The 20726-nt window shown below is 44.1% G+C and overlaps 2 protein-coding genes across 2 annotated transcripts; both read left to right on the top strand.

Moving 5' to 3' along the window:
- Positions 1–784: 784 nt before the first annotated feature.
- cacybp (calcyclin binding protein) lies at positions 785–4256 on the top strand. The gene is made up of 6 exons (XM_079284543.1): positions 785–901; positions 1786–1996; positions 2118–2214; positions 2304–2403; positions 2716–2810; positions 3222–4256. Exons 1-6 carry the CDS (start codon positions 884–886, stop codon positions 3409–3411), a joined length of 711 nt encoding a protein of 236 aa, XP_079140669.1. The 5' UTR covers positions 785–883; the 3' UTR covers positions 3412–4256.
- Positions 4257–5384: 1128 nt separating this feature from the next.
- plk3 (polo-like kinase 3) lies at positions 5385–13132 on the top strand. Its single transcript, XM_079284523.1, has 15 exons — positions 5385–5698; positions 6726–6833; positions 6925–7041; positions 7279–7408; positions 7551–7638; positions 8085–8180; positions 8382–8580; positions 8809–8935; positions 9180–9295; positions 10036–10156; positions 10267–10350; positions 10818–10980; positions 11127–11256; positions 11495–11605; positions 11780–13132. The coding sequence occupies exons 1-15, from the start codon at positions 5483–5485 to the stop codon at positions 11975–11977; spliced, it is 2004 nt and encodes a 667-aa protein (XP_079140649.1). The 5' UTR covers positions 5385–5482; the 3' UTR covers positions 11978–13132.
- Positions 13133–20726: the final 7594 nt, after the last annotated feature.

Here is a 20726-nt window from a genome sequence, read left to right as displayed (position 1 = left end):
CCAGGTTCACTGTGACATCTATAAAGAGAGACTTCCCAATTATAATTTGGAACTTAGAAATGCAAGGCAGTCATTCTTCTCTGACATCATAACCAAAAACAAGAACAATACACGCGCCTTATTTGCTACTGTCGACATGCTAACAAACCCTCCAGTGTCGGTAGCTGCTGAGCTCCAATCCACCTGGGCATGCAATCAATTTGCCACCTTTTTTACTGACAAAATTCTGAAAATTAGACAAGCAGTCAGTGCCTCCACATCAACCACAGGATATGTGTTGTCCCGATCTAACATCCATTCAAATATCATGACACAATTTCATTCAATCGACCGTAGAAGCCTAGAAGACATCATACAACATCTGAAGTCATCCTCCTGCTGCTTGGATATTCTACCAACACACTTTTCAAAAATATTTCAAACTGCATGACCACTGATCTTTTACAAATTGTAAACACATCCCTTCTCTCAGGTGTCTTCACACAAGCCCTAAAAACTGCAGTTATTAAACCACTCCAAAAGAAAGCTAGTTTAGACTCTGCAACAATGAAAAAGTATAGGCCAATATCAAACCTCCCATTTTTAAAGAAATGGGATTAGACCGTAGGATTTAGTTGGAAAACAGTGAAGAAAAGGTTACCCTGAAACTGCACACCAGTAGGTCGCGGTATGCACCTATACAAGTTGGTTGCGACCCGCCAATCAAATTTAAAGAAGAAGAAGAAAATAGGTGGCGGTAGTGCGCCCGTATGCTGGCTTGACAACCGCCATTATGCAAAAAGAAGAAGAACCATATCCGGTGAAGGGTGAAAGTACTGCAGCAGACTAGTAACGCTCCACAAACACATTTCTGAACCTAGCGAATTTAACTGACAAAGGATAAATGGATGTAACCGAACAGGTAAACGGAACGTTTTTATTCAGTTTAGTGTAATTAAGCCAACAGGACCAAGTTAGGGTTTGTATGAGTTCATTGAATTTAGCTGTAGGGTGAACTGACGTTATGTGACATGATTATACTAAAAGCAATGCTACGCTAACTAGCTAACGTTAACTTGGCGAATTAGCAAGCAACTGCTAACCACCAAAGTCTGTTATTGTTTCCAATTTTAGTTTTAGTTTTTTAGTAAGAAGTATGTACATTTGTATCCACAACTCAACGTTTTTTAATGGGGTATTCGCCAAAGAAATATCAATGCCTATTCATGTCTGGCTGTATGTATCTGCAGCTAGCTTGCTAGCAGTAAGCTAGCTTTGACTGCAGTTTTCATTCTGCAAATAAAGCTGAGTTAGTTTCGGTTAGCTTGCTTTTCTTGACTTTACGCCACCATCTATTGCTTCAGCATCCCTCATGTGCAGTAATGGGGTGATCGGTCCTCTTCCAGTAAACTGATTTCACAAGGCAAAAATAAATAATTGACGTCCATAATTAGTATTTTTTCTGATAAGCGACATTAAGAATATCACCTGAGTGTACAGTATTCATTTCCCACCTACAGGGTGATTTGCATTAGAAAGGACTGGGCAAAAAGAGGAAAAACACTACCATAGGGCTACCCCAATATATCATTTTTTTTATTTTATCCCTGACCAGTAACCTTAAATATAACAAAGTGACATTCAAGCAACACTTGTACAACCTTGAAGCAAATATTTAGTATTTAAACTTGAGATATGTTGTGACATGTTGATCAACAAATGGAGAAACAAGCACATTTTACGCATTATTTAAAATCGTGTTCCATCAAATTGTCTTTAATTGGTCTAATTCTTTCTCCAATACAGATCAACCAGTTGGAGGCTGATTTCGTGGAGCTGGGGTCACTCTTGGAGAAGGCGGAGAGAACAAGAGTGCAGGAGGTGCTCAAGCAGGAGCAGAAGAAGGTGGAGAAGGAGCTCGCAGTCAAACGACAACAAAAGGAGAAACAAGCCAAGAGAGACTCAGACCCATCTGCTGCCTCTAAAGCAGCATACACAGTCAAGATCAACAACTATGGTAGGGTGCCATTGTTCAGTAAGACTACCAGCCGTGTGTGAGAAAGTACAACTGTTTAGATGTGTGCAAGAGCTGAAAGGCATTTGAAAATAATGTTTACTCTTTTGCCTCTTCTATGCAGCCTGGGACCAGTCAGAGAAATTCATCAAAATATACCTGACGTTGAAGGATGTGCACAAAATTCCATCAGACAACGTGGAGGTCAACTTTACAGATAGGTACGGTGACAATTAGCATATTTACATGAATCATGTGCCACCACCCGCACAATGAATTTAATTGTGTTTGCTCATCCTCTCTTTTGCAGGTCTTTTTCTGTGTTGGTAAAGGATCTTGATGGGAAAAACCATCAGATGACGATCCTCAACCTGTTGTATCCAGTCGATGAAAATAACAGCTATAAAAAGGTGGACAAAGCTTATTCTTCCTTTAAAAGAATACACTGTATTTTGATAGAAAGTGGCACGAGTTTTGGATTTAATCAGTCAAAAAGTTGAAGCCGGAAATAGGTCAGATTTATTAATAATATTTAAGGCATAACTAGCAACAAAGAAACATGGGTATCTAGTAGTCCCTTGTCTTGCCAACTGCTGGATTCAGACTCAGTGCTGACTTCCATTTGACCCGTTGTTCACTCTGCTTACCTCTGGGGAAAACAGAGCAGCAGAGTCCTGTTGGCTTCTGAAAGGCCTTTTCACCATCTTTCCTCCCATCAACAGATAAAAACAGACATGATCCTGGTCATGTGCAAGAAGCAGACAACAAAGAAGTGGGACTGTCTAACAACGGTGGAAAAGCAGTCTAAAGAGAAAGAGTAAGTTCAAATAAATAAGGAATATTAATTCATATTAGTTAAAGTAACTTGCACGAAGCAGGGATCTTAAGTGACATATGGCTACTACAAGCTTCCACTGAATTCATTTGTACAAGGTGATTAGTACCACCACTACTTCGATTGATGCCAATGTGTTGTTAGTAACTAAGGACACAGTGGCGTGAGCAGAAAAAACACTATAACGTCTTTTTATTTTCTAACTATTTGTGCACTTTCCAGTATTCTCATACACATCTGACTAATCACTCCAAACAGCGCTCTGACACATTGCAGTGCAGTACCATGTCTGTGAGCCAGGTGTCACTGTACTCCATACCACATGGTGAGGATGAGAATCCCAGCTGTTCGTATCAAGACATACAAACTGTTATCCTATTGTCCCCTTAACAGTAAACCCAATGTTGATGAGAACGCAGACCCCAGCGACGGTCTGATGAACATGCTGAAGAAGATTTACACGGAGGGCGATGACGAGATGAAGAGAACCATCAACAAAGCCTGGTCAGAGTCCCAGGAGAAGAAAGTTCGAGGAGGAGGAGGAGGAGGAGGAGGAGGAGGAGAAGACATGATGGACCTCTGAACTCCACAGCAGCACCAAGGGAGAGCTGCCAGGGATGCATTTGACATGACTTGAATATTAAATATTATGAGTCCAATATATGAATCATATTTTTGACAAGATCTCGAAATTCTGTGTAATAAAGTTTTGGGATAAATATCTAAACCCAGGATGGCCTAGTTTTGGCCCCGCTTTGAAATGTCGTGGAACGTAATGCAGAATGTGATCAATTAATTGCATGGAAAATATCTGTACAAACAAGGGCGGTGGCTACCTTAACACAGCAAGGAACTGCAGCGGCGGTCCCTTTGTTTGGTAATGTCAGATTGAATGTGTTAAAGGACCACAATGCAGTTGTTTTTCTTGAGATTAATGTCTGTGAGTAAGTCATAGTTTAAATTGGACCGGGGATTATTAAGTACCTGAGACATGTTCTGTAAAGTCACATCTTCATATCGTTCCTGTGCAGCTAAACTGAGCTGAAAATGTTTCCACATGTACATTTGCCAAAGTTGTGCTCATATTCCTTTAATGAAGTCAACCAGAGGGCTCTTCTGACTTCCATAAATAGATGCAAAGAGAATACTGCTCAAGTGTAATAACTCACATTACTACACAGCTCTCTGTTTGACATTTAATGTATTTCACCCATTCCTGTCGCATAGCGTAATGCTCTAAAACACTTAGTAATTCCTTCATGTGACTGTTGCATTTTCATTGTATGGCCAGTTTACCACTATATTTACAGTAGCACTGTTGAACTTGCTTATTTCCCATGTGTTAATTATGTTGCTTATTTTACCTGTCTTACATGTATTGTTGCCGGCCCTCAGATGACGTTCTCACAAATACAGATCTTGAACTGACTCTGCTTTGCCTCTGTGTATCTTCTGGTTTGGACATCAGAATATTTGACCGAGTGTTTTCACTAACCATTTCTTAGACTTGTCTGGCCCAGTATTCATGTTGTCATGTCTTCAAGAGGTGTAATTTGCGTTGTCATAATTTAGATATGCCTTCACAGGCCTGTCTGCTCACAGAAAAATGTGGCATTTTATTTGAAGACAGTGACGACCTGGTCTTAAGTTTAACCTTTTTTCTATTTTTTTAAAGTGAGATGAGCAACGGTCACCTGGATTATTGTTTGTGCAGCACAGCTTTTGGTTCGTGGCCTGTCTTGCTTTAAAAACAGTCAAAGTACAATGTAGACTGTTGAATAATGGGAGTTTTGAGTAATGTATACAATCAGTTCTGCAAAGTTTTGTCCACCAGGTGGCAGCAGCGATGAGCAGTTCACACTGGTTACTTTGAGTGTTTCACACACACAAACACACAGACGGGGTAAATCTAACCCAAGATTTATTGAAAATGTGTGCTTTTATTTTGTAGTATTCTGAGGGTTTGGGGGGGAAAAAAACAATTGCTCCTCAGAAGTTTTTTTTCTAAATCATATGACTCATAACATTTCACAAATTGGAATTAATTCGTGGTATGTGGTGAACTGGAAATCACCATTCACAATTCCTCTTATTGAGCAGATGTCTCACTTAGATAATGTTACATGAAGTTCTCTCCTGGCTCAGGAATAAAGGTAGAATCATTTAGCGCTGGGTGAGTTATTCACTGAACACAATCGCCCTTATACAATGAAACGGTCACAGTAGGTTGAGTAAAATGTGAATTTGGTGTTAGAATAAACAATATTCTTAAAGTGACCATCATCGCATCAGAGTTTAAACATGGAACATGGAAACCCCCCCTGCTCGGGTTACAGCGTGTCATTGGCCTCTCGGCAGCTTTACGAGCGACATCAAAGTGTAACAGATTCATTTTTTTTTTTTATGGAGATTTGATCTGATCAAATCGCTTGGACTTTCTCCACCAGTGCACCACATCGCCCCGCCCCCTGCCCCGTGACGTCGCTGCTGGCCTATATATAGCCTGCAGAGCCCAGACACTCCAGATGGATAGAGTTGGACGAGGCGGATGCATCATTACGCACCAGACCAACCGCTGAGACAAATACGCGAAAGGAATATATATATCTATATATACAATATACACGAACTGGTTCTTTCCACCGCTGTGTTTAATGGATACCGGTTGTTTCACCGCGGCGCAGCGCACTTCGTGCCACGCCATGAATGCGGATTTATTTAAGCCCGCTCCGGAGCGTGGACCCCAACAGTCCTCTGCCCCGGTGAAAACCAGCAGGAATAAACCCGAACAGATCAAACCGGAGCTGGCTCAGGTGGTGACGGACTCCAAAACGGGAAGGTCCTACAGTAAAGGGAAGCTTTTGGGAAAGGTACGGAGCTTTTTTTGAATGTTATCGCTTCACCGAAGGTGTGTTGTCATCTGAGTTGAACGAACTGGTCTAGCATGTTTATAAACGAGTCGGTGCTTGAGGTCTATATGTGGGAGCTGTCTATGATTTATAAAAAATGAGTTATTAGCCGTTTCCCAGGCATGACACTCATGCAGGGAACATGACCTCGTGGTGGATGTGACCAATCTCCCCCTGCTGTGCGCGTCATTACTGGGTGAATCAGGCGCAAGGTGTGCCCAGCTCCCGAGCGCACACACTCATGATTGGCATCACCTTTTTTAAAAAAAAAAAGAGAAATTTAAAAAAAGTCGATGAGAAGAATCGTTATTCACAAGACTGTTACACCAATGACACGTCTGCCCGGCTGCTCCGCGGCTCCTCTTCCTACAATACCGCCGCTGTAATGATGTTTGACACTGCACGTATGTGCGATAGATGAATGGAGGCGGATGTACCAACATATTGCTGGTTATCGATACGCAGCGTCGGGCTGCCTGCCAAGTTGTTTTTTTAGTTTTAGTTTTTTCTTTTTTATGGACATTTTTCTTTTCTTCCGCTGCCTGCCGCAGAGCTGGAAACGTCTCCGTCAGTTTCACGGTTAATGAATGCAGCAGCTCTGTCTGCCTCAACCCTCATGTCCTCGAGCATAATAGTCTTGATTGCATCTGGAATCTGTGAATGAACACGACATTAGGGGGTTGATGGTGGTCAGTTTTCTAGAAGCATGTCAGAGCACACTAGGCAACAAAAGATGCGCGTCAGTTTCTCATCTTGATTTATGGAATGATTCATCTTTCATTCTGTCCCGGATCGGTTATTTTCTCTCATTGATTACCTTTGCCTCCACTCCAACCTTTGCTTGGCGAAATCATTTTGATTGCAGCACAGCTATTGATCCTCAGATCAAAAAGAGGCATATTATTTATGGCCAATGCAGGTTTTCAACCTGCTGCTTTTCTCAACTGATCAGCCTTGTGTTGTCCCCCCCCCCCCCCCCTCCAAATAGGGTGGCTTCGCTCGATGCTACGAGATGACGGACACCTCCAGCAACAAAATGTATGCCGTGAAGGTGATTCCACAGAGCAGAGTGTCCAAACCACACCAAAGGGACAAGGTATGTGATCAAGCGTGTTTGTGGATTCTGTTTTTTTTTTTAAGGCTTGAAATGTGCACACAACCTGACGAGGTCTGTCAAATCTTAACAGATCACGAATGAGATCGAGCTCCACAAAACCCTGTCACACAAGCATGTGGTGAAATTCTCTCATCATTTTGAAGACCAAGACAACATCTACATCTTCCTCGAGCTCTGCAGTCGGAAGGTGAGACTATAGGAATCTCTAAAAAAAAAAAAAGAACCGTCTGCACCGCTTGTATGTGTTTTGCTTGCTCATATGCAGCTTGCCTTGTAACTCTCCTCCATGGCACAATAGCGACTACACACTGTTTTTATTTGACTCAAGATAAGCTCAAAGCCTAATCATCATTGATAATTGCTTGTGTGTGCGCAGCAGTGTCGTACAGTCCCACTGATTCACGCCTCTCTCTGTCCCCTGCAGTCCCTGGCACACATCTGGAAGGCGAGACACACGCTCACAGAGCCAGAAGTGCGATATTACCTCAGACAGATCATATCCGGCCTAAAGTACATCCACAGCAGAGGGATCCTGCACCGAGACCTCAAACTAGGTATGTGAGCGCATGACCGGAACGTGGTTGGCGCACACGCGCACAACAAGCATCCCAGGAATCTGCTGTGACTTTAGGGGGGCAGGCACATGTTAACTGCGGAATGCTGACCGGAGAATTTTTTTTTTTTTGTCTCTTTCAGGCAACTTCTTTGTCAACGAGAACATGGACCTGCGTCTGGGAGACTTTGGCCTCGCCGCAAAGCTGGAGACAGTCGAGATGAGGAAGAAGTACGCATTTTTAATTCCTTAACTCCCACTATTTAAAATACTTTAAAGTATTTTTCTAACCAAGGTTTAGAAAGAATAATATTTTTGGGATCATTTATACCCAAATTTGAGTTACTATACATAAACGCAACATCCGAAAAACCTGAACACTGCGGTCTTGCAATGTGCAATGCACATTGAACTAAAACCATTACGTCAGTTACCCAGCGCATTCCTCCCACAACTTTCCCCTCAGTAAGTACCCGGCTAAACCGGTTTCCAAGCGGCAGTTGAATGTAGCGCTTCGAGCAGAGTTTCGATACCAGTTTGACACCTTCCTGTGGAATGACTGCTGCAGAAAAAAAACCAATGCCACAACCACTACTTCCTTGTCTGCATGATGAATCTACAGAGCAGAAGGTCCTTTGAAGCATAAAATATAGCCTGTCATTTTTTTTTTTTCTCAGAACAATCTGTGGGACTCCCAACTACTTGGCCCCCGAGGTGCTCAACAGACAGGGCCACGGCACAGAGTCCGACGTTTGGTCCCTAGGATGCGTCATGTGAGTTATTTTTGTCCAGTCATGTGTACAATTAACATTTTTTTTATTTAGTTGAAGAACGTGTTTTGCTTAGCTTCAGCTCAGTCAGTGTGGGAATGAGGACGTGGTGCTCAACCACTACAGTTGTTTTGTTTTTTTAAACTCTGAATCATCGTTCTCTATCTCGAGTTGACAATGGTTGCCTTGCTGTATCCCGTTCAGGTACACTCTGATGTGCGGCAACCCTCCTTTCGAGACTCTCGACCTGAAGGAGACCTACAAGTGTATAAAGGACGTTCGGTACAACTTGCCGGCCTCGCTCTCCCCCGCTGCACAGAAACTCATCTCGGGCATCCTGCAGAAAAACCCCAGCGACAGACTCTCACTGGATCAAATCCTCAACCACGAATTCTTCACCAAAGTATGGAAAAGTCTTCTTTTTTTTTTGTCAGTTTAAAGAAACAATGATGTGATTTGGGGCTTTCATTCAGTACTTGACATGTTTGCCATTAGCTAAAAGATCATAATGCCTTTTCGTTTTTTGGTGCTTGAAACTATAACCGCCAATCTCTTGCTCGATGTATCATGTTGTCCCTCTCCCATCATCCTCATCCTCTCTGCCTTTTTTTTTTTCTTCTTCCTCCTCCAGGGTTTCACCCCTGATAAGCTTCCACCCAGCAGCTGTGTGATGGTGCCAGAGCTCCACCCCCCCAGCCCTGCCAAGAAATTCTTCACGAAAATAGCAAAGAGCTTCTTTGGCAAGAAGAAAGCAAAAGGTAATGTGGCACAGCAGTCAAGTGACTGACCACGTAGAAGATTATCTCATCTCTTTTGCCAGTCATCGGTTAGTTACGCATGTAACTATGCAACGCCTGTCACCTCGGCAGTCTGGTTTTGTCTCACGGGAACTGTTTGAACTGGCTTGTTGTCGGTTTCGGGTTTCCTTCAGGCATGTCAAAGAAGTGCTGCAGGTGTTAACATCATTGTTGTGACTACAATGCAAAAATATTTTGTTTGCAGTGGAGAAGATCCCATGTGACGAGAAAGATGACAAAGACATTTCCAAGCTGGTGTCTGGCATCGTTAAATGTTCCATCAACAGGCAGATCAGCTACATGACAGTGGGACCCAATGAGGTACATATTTCTTCTTCTTTTTTTCCCCCAGAGTATCTTAAAACTTTTCTCGGCAAAATCCATCCTTACCCTTTCATCTCTACTACATGTCATTAATCTTCCCACAAGCTGTCTTGTATTTGTTTTTAAAACGACTGAGACTGAATGCCACAGCAGCAGGAAGCTCTGCTGCCCAATCCCTAACAGACCGGTCTAGTAGCCATTTATAACGCCCAATAGGAAATGCATTGATGATGGGCCTGTGCTGAGAAAACGGGTTGCCCTCAAGGAGCACAAGCTGATTAAAGTAGACGTCAAAAGAATCTTGTTTGCCGTTTTATTTAAAAAAATATATTTATTTTAAATGCATAAGTTTGCAGGAAAAACTTGACATGCTAGCAGATTGCCGCCATAATAAAAAATAAATAAAAAAACTTGTTAATGTGACATTAGACAGTCCACCAACTTGCAGCATACTTCAAAAGCACACAAGTAAACCGTTACTAAAAATAGTTGCGTGTCAGTAAAATGCAGAAGATGAACGCTTTTAAAACCAGTGAAGCAACAACAGTTAATTCTGGTCGTGTATATATTGTTTTAGACCCACAAGCGCTAACTGAACATGTTGACAGACTGCTTCGTGGTTTTTCTTAACTCTGTAGTTACCTCTGCTCTTACCATCAATGTTGGGGGGGGGGGGGGTTTCCCCATCATGAAATGAATGAAATCATATCTTTTTCTCGTTTGTTTTTGCTGCTCAGGTGCCCTCTCCTATCGGTCAGGTGGCTGGCTCCGTGCCGCTAGAACCATCTCCTGCTGAGGAGGAATCCAGGAAGTCGATCTCTCGTTCCTTCAAGGGTACCACGGCTAGTAGCACAGAACGTAGGCCAAAATACTTTACTTTAAATGCATGTTCTGTATATTTCATTGCATATTAATTCGTTTTGTCGTTATCTGAGCGATGTTTTTAAAGTACTCCTTTTTCTCTCCAGCATGTGAGGACGTTCTGACCCCTGCAACTGTGTCTGAATCGGCCTTGAAAGTTCTCAGCAGCTGCCTGGCTACCATGCCTGCAGGTAGGACTTTTGATTAAAAGCATAACAATCATATTACTGATGTTTGGTGAATCAGCTCGACGTGTCTAACAAGACAATAAATGGCAATGCTGAGTCGATGTAGATTAAGATATTAGATTGAGCTACAGAGCCACAAAACGGTACGCCAAAAAATGCTGCTGCTTCCTCCAACATGAACCATCTCTTTCTTTCTGTTGCCTTAAATTACACACGATGCAAATCATTCAAGTTTAATCCACCAGATCTTCTGTTGAGCCGCAGCGATTTCCTCACAACCTCTGAATATCTGCTGACTCATGTAGCCTGGAGCACCTTTAAGCCTAACTAGCTTCTTAACGTGTCTAGTGACTTGCAGACTTTGGAACTATAAACCTACCTTTTTGTGTCATCTATTTACTTTGGATAGGTATTGGCATGCCGTGAAATTGTTCCATAGTCCCTAACCCTTTTAGCTCGTCTCTCTGCAGCCACTAGAAACCCGCCCTGTCTGTCCAGGCCCCAGTCCTTCCTGTGGGTGACTAAATGGGTAGACTACTCCAACAAATATGGTTTTGGCTACCAGCTCTCCAACCAAAGCATCGGCGTGCTCTTCAATGAGGGAACACGACTCAGTCTTTGTGACCAACGCAAGTAAGTACTCGTAAACACGTGTGCTTAAAACCACTTAACTACTTTATGACTGGACTTTGCCAAGAGATTTAATCTTCATGATGGGGATCATTAATTCAAAGGAATTATTCATTTTTTTGTAACACTTTCACTTTCCCTCTAACCAGGACAGTCCACTACTGCATTCCCAACAACAAACTCTTCACGTTCCCTGCCAACGCTCTACCTGAGCAACTTCGCAACCAGAAACAAATTGTGGACCTCATGGCCAACTACATGGAGCAAAACCTTATGGAGGTATGAGCGAAGCGGCTTAGTTTTCAGCTAGAAGACTCCAGCCATTATATTAGAATTTTATTTTTTATTATCCGATACTAAATGACTGCATGCTTATAATTTCCTCATGAGTAGTTTGTATATTCTGCCAGAAGAAAAAGCCCTTTTTAACTAACTTTTCTAGCTTTTCGAAGCGGTCTAAGATGTACTGTATAATGTGACGTCCTGTGATCTAAACTAAATGTTTTCTGTCCTTCAGGGTGGAGATCTGCATTGTGAGGATCAAGTATCCGGTTGTCCTCCTCTGCTGCTCCAGTGGGTGAAGACGGACTATGCTCTCGTCATGCTCTTCAACAATGGCACATTACAGGTTCGAAAAAGCTCATTAATTCTACTCCCAGATGGATTTTAAAACGCATGAATAAATCGAGTAATGCAGCGCTGTCGACCCAAGTTGCGAGGAAAGTGATTTACCCACTTTGGTAACACTCGTACTGGATTGCGGACCTCGTCTTCTTACGTGCTGTTTTTAAATCCCTTCCAGGTTAACTTCTACGCAGACCACACCAAGATCATCCTGTGCAAGTCGTCGGATGACTCCTATCTGCTCACCTACATCAGCCGGGAGCGCGTCTCGTGCACGTACCTCCTCAGCATGCTGAATGAGATGGGCTGCACCGCCGAGCTGAGACAACGGCTGCGATACGTGGTCCAGCTTCTCCAGCACCATGCCGATGCCTGAGGGCCCAGCTCGGTGCCTCCCAGGCTGCCCGATCGGCAGACGCCTTGGAGGCGATCTGATCGGTTAACACTTCTTCCGAGGCAGCCTGACTGGTTGATCAAATTTCTCAAGGCAGCGCCGGGGGACGAGCAGACGCCTGTTCAGTTGACGGATGGAAGGCTGCTCAGAGGAGTTGAGCAAATATTATTTTCTTTTTTTTTTTTTTTTTGAACTGGTGCTTAGGCAGCTGATTTTCAGATTGATTGACCTTGATACACATCAAGCAGTCGGGAAGTTCTGCCTCGAGGTTCTGTGCCTGTCCAGCTTATGCCTCAGAGGTATCCACCCGGAAGGTATTGATACCTAATATAAGAGACTCCTACCTGGCCTGAAGTGATGGATTCCTCACAGGCAGATGCCTAAATGAACACCCCAAATACCTTCCCTCACTCGCTCAAAACCACCGCTTCATGGCTGGATCTTTCAAAGCCGCCAGCCAGACCTGCAGCGTTCAGCTTCCCCTGATAGCCTATAATCCAGGCATGGTTTGCTCAAAGGTATCTAAACACTAAAATTGTCTTATTTGCTTGCAACAGAACAAGGATAATCTTGCCGCTGGAATTCTTTTTAGGCTGTTTTCCAAAAGTGTTTTAGCTGCAAGGTCATTGACGCCGTTTGCTTTCATTGAAACTGGTCTTACAGCAGAGTTGCTTTGGGAAGCGCTGGGGTTTGATTGGTGAGACAGAGACCCCTCTTACCCGTGGTTGTTTCTGGCCTCTTCGGACTATGGTGCACACATTCATTTTTTTTTCTAAATAAATGAGCCAACAATAGGATCACACTACGATCTTGAGCTTTTCATGCACAAAAGACATTCCTGGCCTTATTTGACGATGGATCGGAAAAGGTTGCCGCCTCTTCCGATCCAACATCGCATGTCTTCTTTTTTGTTGTAGTTGGAAGTAAATTTCACTGATGTGGTACACAGCATATAAAGGGGCTATGGGAGCAACACAATTTTGCACTTTTTGTTTTCTTTTGTAAATGCATCTGGAAAGTGAAGCCTTGTTATATTTTAGTAGTTTTTAACTAGATACCAAAAGGCATTCTTTGGTTTTTTAAAAATTATTCAGTTTTAAATTCACAATACAGTCATTGAGTGTGTGTGCAACACGTGCTGGTAAATAAAGCTGTTGGTTGGGGCGGGGGGGGGGGGGGTAAAAGTGCCTTTCTGAGGAATGTCTGTATAGTGCAATAACAACCCTTTGTGAATGTCAAGCTGGATACATGCGAGAGATGGTTTTTACAGGTGGGATTTACTTTTGTACTTTGAGCAAAGTTTAGAAGTAATTCCAATATCACTACACTCTCACTACCTGGTATAAGCTTTTAGAACAACTGGCATCATAAATATATATATATATATCCCAGTAATATCTACTAAGGGAAAGAATAAAACATTGTACTCTGTTGTACTGTAATCCTTATCGGTTACATTGCTTTCTCGACCCAGAGTTGTATCCTAAAAACTGTGACCTGGAATGCAAGTATTACGTACATGTGTTTTCAAAAACCCAACATTGTGAAAGCCATCTGCCAATTCAGAAGAGTCTTTATTTTTTGGCACATAATGTCGTGTATTTATTTTTTTATTTATACTCGTTTTTTTATTTATTGTGTAAATGTTACGGTCTTGACACAATGAAATGTTCAATTCCGATCACCTTTTGTATGCAACATATTTGGGGTGGGAAATGGGACAAAAATAAAGTTGATTGAAAATGAACTTATTTTGCGCTTATTGTTGCTCAGTGAAACATTTCTGCTGTAGTGTTTAATTTCCCTGGACATTAGGAATTTTAAGATACCAATAACGTGATTAAATGCACTTTTCATCCTATTTGGTCCAAAAAGATAGTATTGCCATAAAAATAATTGTCATATGCCTCCCTGATGGCTTACACCGTTGCCAGATGTACTAGAAGGGGCTGTCCTCTCAGCCCATTACTTTGTTTGAGCCTCTCTCAGTGACTGTAAAGCTCATCAGCCACGTTTAAAGTTAGACACGGACACTATGCAGATGACATTCTTTTGTTTATAGACAACTGGCATGATCGGCCCCTGTTATCGCTAAAATCAACTCTATTAAAATGTCCTATTCTATGAATGTCTTGGCAAGTAGCTTGACCCTTAACTGAAGTGAAAGCATCTATGAGATCAACACAGCAGGAAGCACAGGAAAGAAATTTGAGAAGTGACAGTGGCAGCTCACAAGGGCAGCCTTAGGTTTGCCTGATAAAAGGTTGTAATTGGGCACGCTTTGAGTGTTCAGTCTGGGGCTGACTGGCATACCGTGGCTCAGGTTTTACTGCGGACTCAGAGGCCTGTTCATTCTCTTTGTGAGGCTCGAGTAGATGTTGGCGCCATATCCCTGGTATTGTTTATCACGCCACTGTAGCAGACAATTCCTTCTGCCAACCCCCCAGAATTAATGACGTTGGGCAAGATACCTTTGTCAGAACACGATGGATGAAGGTATACTGAGGTTTTCAAACGGCAAAGTTTAAAATAAATTAAACTATGCATTTTGTATTGGGTGCATTGGGAATATACAAACATTACACAAACATTACGTCTCACCTGATGAAGGTGTATTGCCAAACAGCTGGTGTGTGATACTAGAATCTCATGACAAGCATCACATCTGCACAGATCTGCTTGTATCCTAAATGATTTATCCCTTTCCTTGTCAAAAAATGTTTGAAAAACATGTTTCATGTGACACAACTGTTCTTTACAAAGAGGAACTTCTAAACATGATCTTTTCGTGTTGCCCTGCATGACTCAGCAACACTGACATGTGAGTTCCTCATCAAAGCATCTTAAATCTAAAGGTAAATGAATTCCTCATGTTGTATACATTCTTTATGATGGAAATTAGTAGATATTTATGCATTCATTTTGGCAGGACCCTGGAACACGAGGTCACAGCATCATATTTTATGGATTAGCCAATAAAAATGTAAGGCAGTAGACATTTAAGAAAACAATGTCTAGACGTTCAAAGTATGAAATATAAGTTGTTCAAAGCGTGGGAGCAGATTATTATTCCTAAATACGAATTCAATTCTAACATGTAATCAATACTGAGTGAAACCGTCCAATTTCTAGTTTTAATGGGGCGTATTTTGCTGTATTTATTGAAAGATGCACAGAGAAAATATAAGATCTGGACAAATTGTTTTCTTGTTACATGTCTAGATCTGTATGGAGCGTCAACTGATAGACTTACCTTCAGATAAGGAGAAAATAGTTGTAAAGTATGACGTTAATAAGACTTGTATTGCATCACTGTTGCAAACTTGTTGAACTGGTTTTATTGTCGCTGCAAAGACAGGCACGTTGTTTTCCTGATACCTTCTTCGTAAAGGTTTCCTTAGATGTACCTTGAAAAGACAAGTGCAGATTTGTTTAATTACAAACTAGTGAGGCTTTCTATCATTGGTTTTATTGTCATTCTGGGGGAGAGAGAAGGCTGAAATATTATAAAACAAGCATACAATACAACGCAACGCAACACTTGCAGGCACATATGGCACAAATGCACAAAAATCAAACTCGCACACATCCAGCCTAGCTCCCTGCCATACTCGTTAGAAGAGCAGTGCTCAGTCTAACCATGCACACGGTCAGAGAGAAAACGCTGCCTCGATACTGGCTTGTTTTGGCTCGTGTGAGTGTGTTTGTGTGTACACAAAAGGAAACGACCGACTGTATATAGACGGGTCTCACTCGGCAGCTACTCTATGAAACTGGGAGTGAAATGACGTCAAACTTCCCTCCTGACTGCACGCTGGAAACAGCCAGAGATCACAAGGCTCCCTCACTGTGACGCCGAGGCCGAAATCTGCTGATTTCACATCTTCAATTGCAACGCGAGACATTCACTGTCCTCCACTCACTCCTCTTGCCTCAGAGGTGTATATTAGCGTCTCTGTCTAAAGTCTTTTTAAATTTGAGATAATGTTGACGTCACAGAGAGATGAGCAGATGCAGATTTGTGCCGTGCTGATTTGTGCCCATGTTAGAGAGATGGAGAGGAAAGCTTCGGTGTTAAAAGACAGAAATGAACCGTTATCTCTTCACTGGCGCTATCAGCTCACGCTGGCAGATACAAACAGAGGAGGGAAGCTTGCTGTATTCTGAATGTATTCACAGGCCTGCCTCATTATCTTCTTTTTGACTCTGCACTGTGTGTTTCCTCAGAACTGCAGTCATCGTGGTCCAAAATCAAGCAATGTCGCTGTGCTCCAAAGTATCAGCAACCTTTACATTGAGTATGTTGTGATGCAGATAGTATCAGACGGCAAACGATTGAAAGTAGCATCCAGTTTGTAATAAACGAATGCATGAGCAGTGCATCCTATATTTAGTTTATGAAAGCTCCGACACGTGTTGCCTTCTCCAGGAAAAGGCCACAGATTCGCAGGAAGTAACGTGTTTTATGTGTCAAGCAACAACAGCAGCAGCTTGTTGGCAATAAAGAGAAGATCTCAGCATGGAGAGGAGATTTCATGAGCATATATTGTCATTAAAGTTGAACACTTTATGAATTATGTTCATACGAATTGTGCTTGTTTAAAGCACAATGTATGAAGTCAAAACAAAAAGATACTGAAAATATCAAATCTGACATTTGTTTCCAGGGATACATCCTGGAAATATACTGCATCGCCTCCACAGTCCACAGTATCAATAAGCTCTTTGGATACACAACAGGAATTTCAGCATCAAATAATTTGCTCAACAACATGCTGACTGTACCTCAATGGCAATACGCCAACTCACTTCAGCAACATGCTTTCTCAGCTCTTTCTCTCGTTCCCTTTTTAGTCTGATCAAATCATCTTGTCTGCAAATAGCCAAATCATGATTGACAGAGTTGAACGGGTCATCAATTACCGGTACTACCGATGAGCGATTCAAATTCAGCTTTCAAAATCTGTTTATCTAAATCAGGTCACTTTGTCATGTCTGGATCGGCCTGGTGACACTCAATGGCTCTGTTTGAGCAGAAGTTGAATGCAATGGTTACCAAAACCATTAATGAAGCAACAATCTTTAAAACATGATGATAAAAGTGTTATATATGTGGATAATTACTCGAATGAAAAGTTACCAAAGATGGAAAAATCCCTCACTCTTTCTTTAGTGATGTTGCATGTGTGTGTGTGTGTGTGTGTGTGTGTGTGTGTGTGTGTGTGTGTGTGTGTGAGATAGAGAGTATTCACAGTAATTAACCTCATAATTAAAATGTATCGCTAACTGTAAGATGTGTTGTTATATTTTTCACACATTTACAAAATTATAATTCCCCCGAACGTGTCACATGACTTCATGTTTACATGGTGAGGTCACCCACCCACTCCCTAGTCTGAAATGATTTCCTGTGGAAAGATAAACGTGTCACACCTCGTAAAGTCGAGGCCAGAAGAACTTCAAAGTGAAAAAAAATCCCTTCATGCTGAGAAGAATAACGTAACGGTATATAGTCTCTGCAATCACCTTGAGTTCATTTCAAGAAATCATCAACATCTGACATGAAGTGTGGGGTTTCTTTTTTCAGTCATTCTGTTCCATGGGGTTGTTATTTAAAATGTCCATTGCTGCATTGATATGAAAGAGACACAATCTACTCAGCTTTGTGGAGCTTTTTCCAAATAAGTTTTTCAAATGTATTAACAGTCTAAATCCAGAGCTTCTTTCCAGATGTTTACAAAGACATGACAGTCGGGCCACGGGGAATGGCAACTGGAAAATATCACATCGTAGAGCAAAATTCAAAATTCAGCTTTCTCCATGAAGAGCCGTCAACTCTGGAACAGAACACCAACTGAAACCAAATTCATTCCAGTGTGACAGCCCCCGGGGTGGACAGGGGGTTTCACGACAACACTGACCAATAAACACAACCAGTCGGCAGATAAACGGTTCAAGTGAGGTTTTTACTGAAGGTAGAGAGGGGAAAGAGGTAGGATAGACACTCAAGAACACAATGTCCGCTTTCCTGAGGGAGGGTCGGGGTCCAATTCCACGGGTCGGTGCACAACGGGTATTCCTCAGACGGTCCAGGGCGCGGGCAGGAGCAGGGTAGTCGTACAGGCAGGGGTCGTGAGCCGGGCGGGTAGTCAGACGTTCCAGGGTGATCCAGGGGTAAGGCAGTCTTCTCCAAGGGTTTCTCTGATTAGCTACTTCTTCTGCTTCTTCTGCTTCCTCCTCTACTCCTACTCTCTCCCGGTTTCCTGTTGCCTGGGCCCTTTTGTAGTCCCCTCCTCCTCCTCTGATAGGGTGTGGTCGCTCCCTCGTCTCTCCTCCTCAGGTGTTGCTTGTTGGGCTGATGGTGGTTTGGCGCTCTTTTCCCTTCCCTGACATGGGGGCTCCGCCTCCATGTCAGGCAATATCGTCCCTCTATCACTACCCCTCTGGGGTTGCCCCTCCGGCTGCCACATACCCCCCCCCTTAAATCCGACCTGGGGGGAGGACTGCTCCAGGAACCTAGGGCGTCCCGTCTTGACAGGGCGTCCGCGTTTCCATGAGCGGCCCCGGATCTGTGGACAACAGAGAAAGCATACGGCTGAAGGGATAAAAACCAGCGGGTGACCCTGGCGTTATTGTCTTTCGTTCTGGACATCCATACCAGGGGGGCGTGGTCCGTGACCAGGGTAAAGTGCCGTCCCAGCAGATAGTACTTCAATTCCCCCAGAGCCCATTTGATGGCCAAACATTCCTTCTCGACCGTGGCGTATCTTGTTTCTCTAGGTAATAGTTTCCTGCTTACGTAGGTGATTGGGTGCTCCTCTCCATCCCTCAGCTGGGACAGGACGGCACCCACCCCGGTCTCGGAGGCATCCGTCTGTACCACCAACGGTTGGGTAAAGTCCGGGGTCACCAGCACTGGTTCGGAACACAGTGCTTCCTTCAGCTTCTCGAAGGCGTCCTCGGTCTCTGCCGTCCAGACGATCCGATCTGGCAGCCGGTTTTTGGTTAGGTCCGTCAGGGGCGCTGCAAGGGCAGAGAACTGGGGAACAAAACGTCGGTAGTAGCTAGCTAGCCCAATAAATGCTCGTACCTGTTTCTTTGTGCGGGGGCGGGGCCACTCCCGGATCGCCTCGACTTTCCCTACCTGGGGCTTGACGCAGCCGCGGCCGATGGTGTACCCCAGGTAGTCAGCTTCCCGGAGGCCGAGGCGACATTTCTTGGGGTTGGCTGTCAGCCCCGCCCCTCGCAGAGCTTTCAGGACTGCTTCCAGTCTTTGGAGGTGAGCCCCCCATTCCTCCCCGTGTACGACGATGTCGTCCAGATAGGCTGCCGCGTAGTCTCGATGGGGACGAAGTACCTGGTCCATCAGTCTCTGGTACGTGGGGGGGGCTCCGTGGAGACCGAACGGCAGCCTCTTATAGTGGTACAGGCCCATGGGAGTAGTGAAGGCCGTTTTTTCCCTGTCTTCGGGGGCCACTGCCACTTGCCAGTAGCCTTTAGTCAAGTCGAGGGTGGTTATGTATCTGGCCCTCCCGATGCGCTCTATCAGTTCGTCCACCCTGGGCATCGGGTAGGCATCAAATTTTGAGATGGCGTTGAGCTGTCTAAAATCATTGCAGAATCTGACTGAGCCATCTGGTTTCGGAACCAACACTATAGGGCTGCACCACTCGCTAGTCGAGGGTTCGATGATGTCTGCCTCCAGCATACTCTGTACCTCTCTCTCTATCGCCCCCCGGCGGGCTTCGGGGATGCGGTACGGCCTTAGTTTTACCTTCTTCCCGGGCTCGGTGATTATCCGGTGTTGCACCAGTGTGGTGTATCCGGGGTCCGGGGAGAACACGTCTCGGAACCGATCCACCATTTCCCGGACGTCCTGCTTCTGCCGGGGGGTCAACTCTTCTCCCACGGGTACCTCGACTGGCTCCGTTTTTCCTGGGGTTGTAGAGAGAGAGAAACAGAGCATGGCATCCCTACTCACCCATTTCTTGAGAAGGTTAACATGATAGATCTTCGTCGGGTGCCTTCGACCTGGTTGCCTGACTCGGTAGTTTACCGGCCCCAATCTTTCCATAATTTCATACGGTCCCCTCCATCGGGCTAAAAACTTACATTCCGCCGTGGGCACCAGGACCAACACCCGATCCCCTGGGTTAAACACTCGGGGTTGTGTTCCCCGGTTGTACACGCGGGCTTGGGCCGCCTGTGCCTCGGCCATGTGTTCTCGGACTATGGGCCAGAGTGATGCCATCCTCACCCTCATCTCCTCGACGTGGTCCACCATGGTGCGGTAGGGGGAGGGTTGGTGTTCCCAGGCTTCCTTGGCCAGGTCGAGTAGTCCCCGGGGTCGTCGACCGTACAGGAGCTCGAAGGGCGAGAATCCTGTAGACGCCTGGGGCACCTCTCTAATGGAGAACATAAGGAATGGCAGCAGTTGGTCCCAATTCTTACCGTCCTGGTCCATGGTCTTTTTCAGCATTTTTTTCAGTGTCTGGTTGAATCTCTCTACTAGGCCGTCCGTTTGGGGGTGATACACCGACGTCCTCAGTTGTGTCACCTTCAGCATGCCACACAGGTCCTTCATGATCCTAGACATGAACGGGGTCCCTTGGTCGGTGAGAATCTCCTCCGGTATTCCGACCCTGGAAAACAACATCACAAGCTCCCTGGCTATGCCCTTGGTGGCCATGGAGCGTAGGGGGATGGCTTCGGGATACCGGGTGGCGTAATC

This window comes from Melanostigma gelatinosum (genome assembly GCF_949748355.1).
Source record: "Melanostigma gelatinosum genome assembly, chromosome: 15".
NCBI lineage: Eukaryota > Metazoa > Chordata > Actinopteri > Perciformes > Zoarcidae > Melanostigma > Melanostigma gelatinosum.
Note: the sequence above shows the minus strand (reverse complement) of the source record. Positions and strands in the feature narration are given on the sequence as shown.

Coding starts and splice junctions, on each gene's coding strand:
- cacybp (XM_079284543.1), top strand. Junction 1,997..2,117: donor AGTCAAGATCAACAACTATG/GTAGGGTGCCAT, acceptor TCTTCTATGCAG/CCTGGGACCAGTCAGAGAAA. Junction 2,404..2,715: donor AAAATAACAGCTATAAAAAG/GTGGACAAAGCT, acceptor TCCCATCAACAG/ATAAAAACAGACATGATCCT.
- plk3 (XM_079284523.1), top strand. CDS start 5,483: ATGGATACCGGTTGTTTCACCGCGGCGCAGCGCACTTCGTGCCACGCC. Junction 6,834..6,924: donor AACCACACCAAAGGGACAAG/GTATGTGATCAA, acceptor AAATCTTAACAG/ATCACGAATGAGATCGAGCT. Junction 7,409..7,550: donor GCACCGAGACCTCAAACTAG/GTATGTGAGCGC, acceptor TGTCTCTTTCAG/GCAACTTCTTTGTCAACGAG.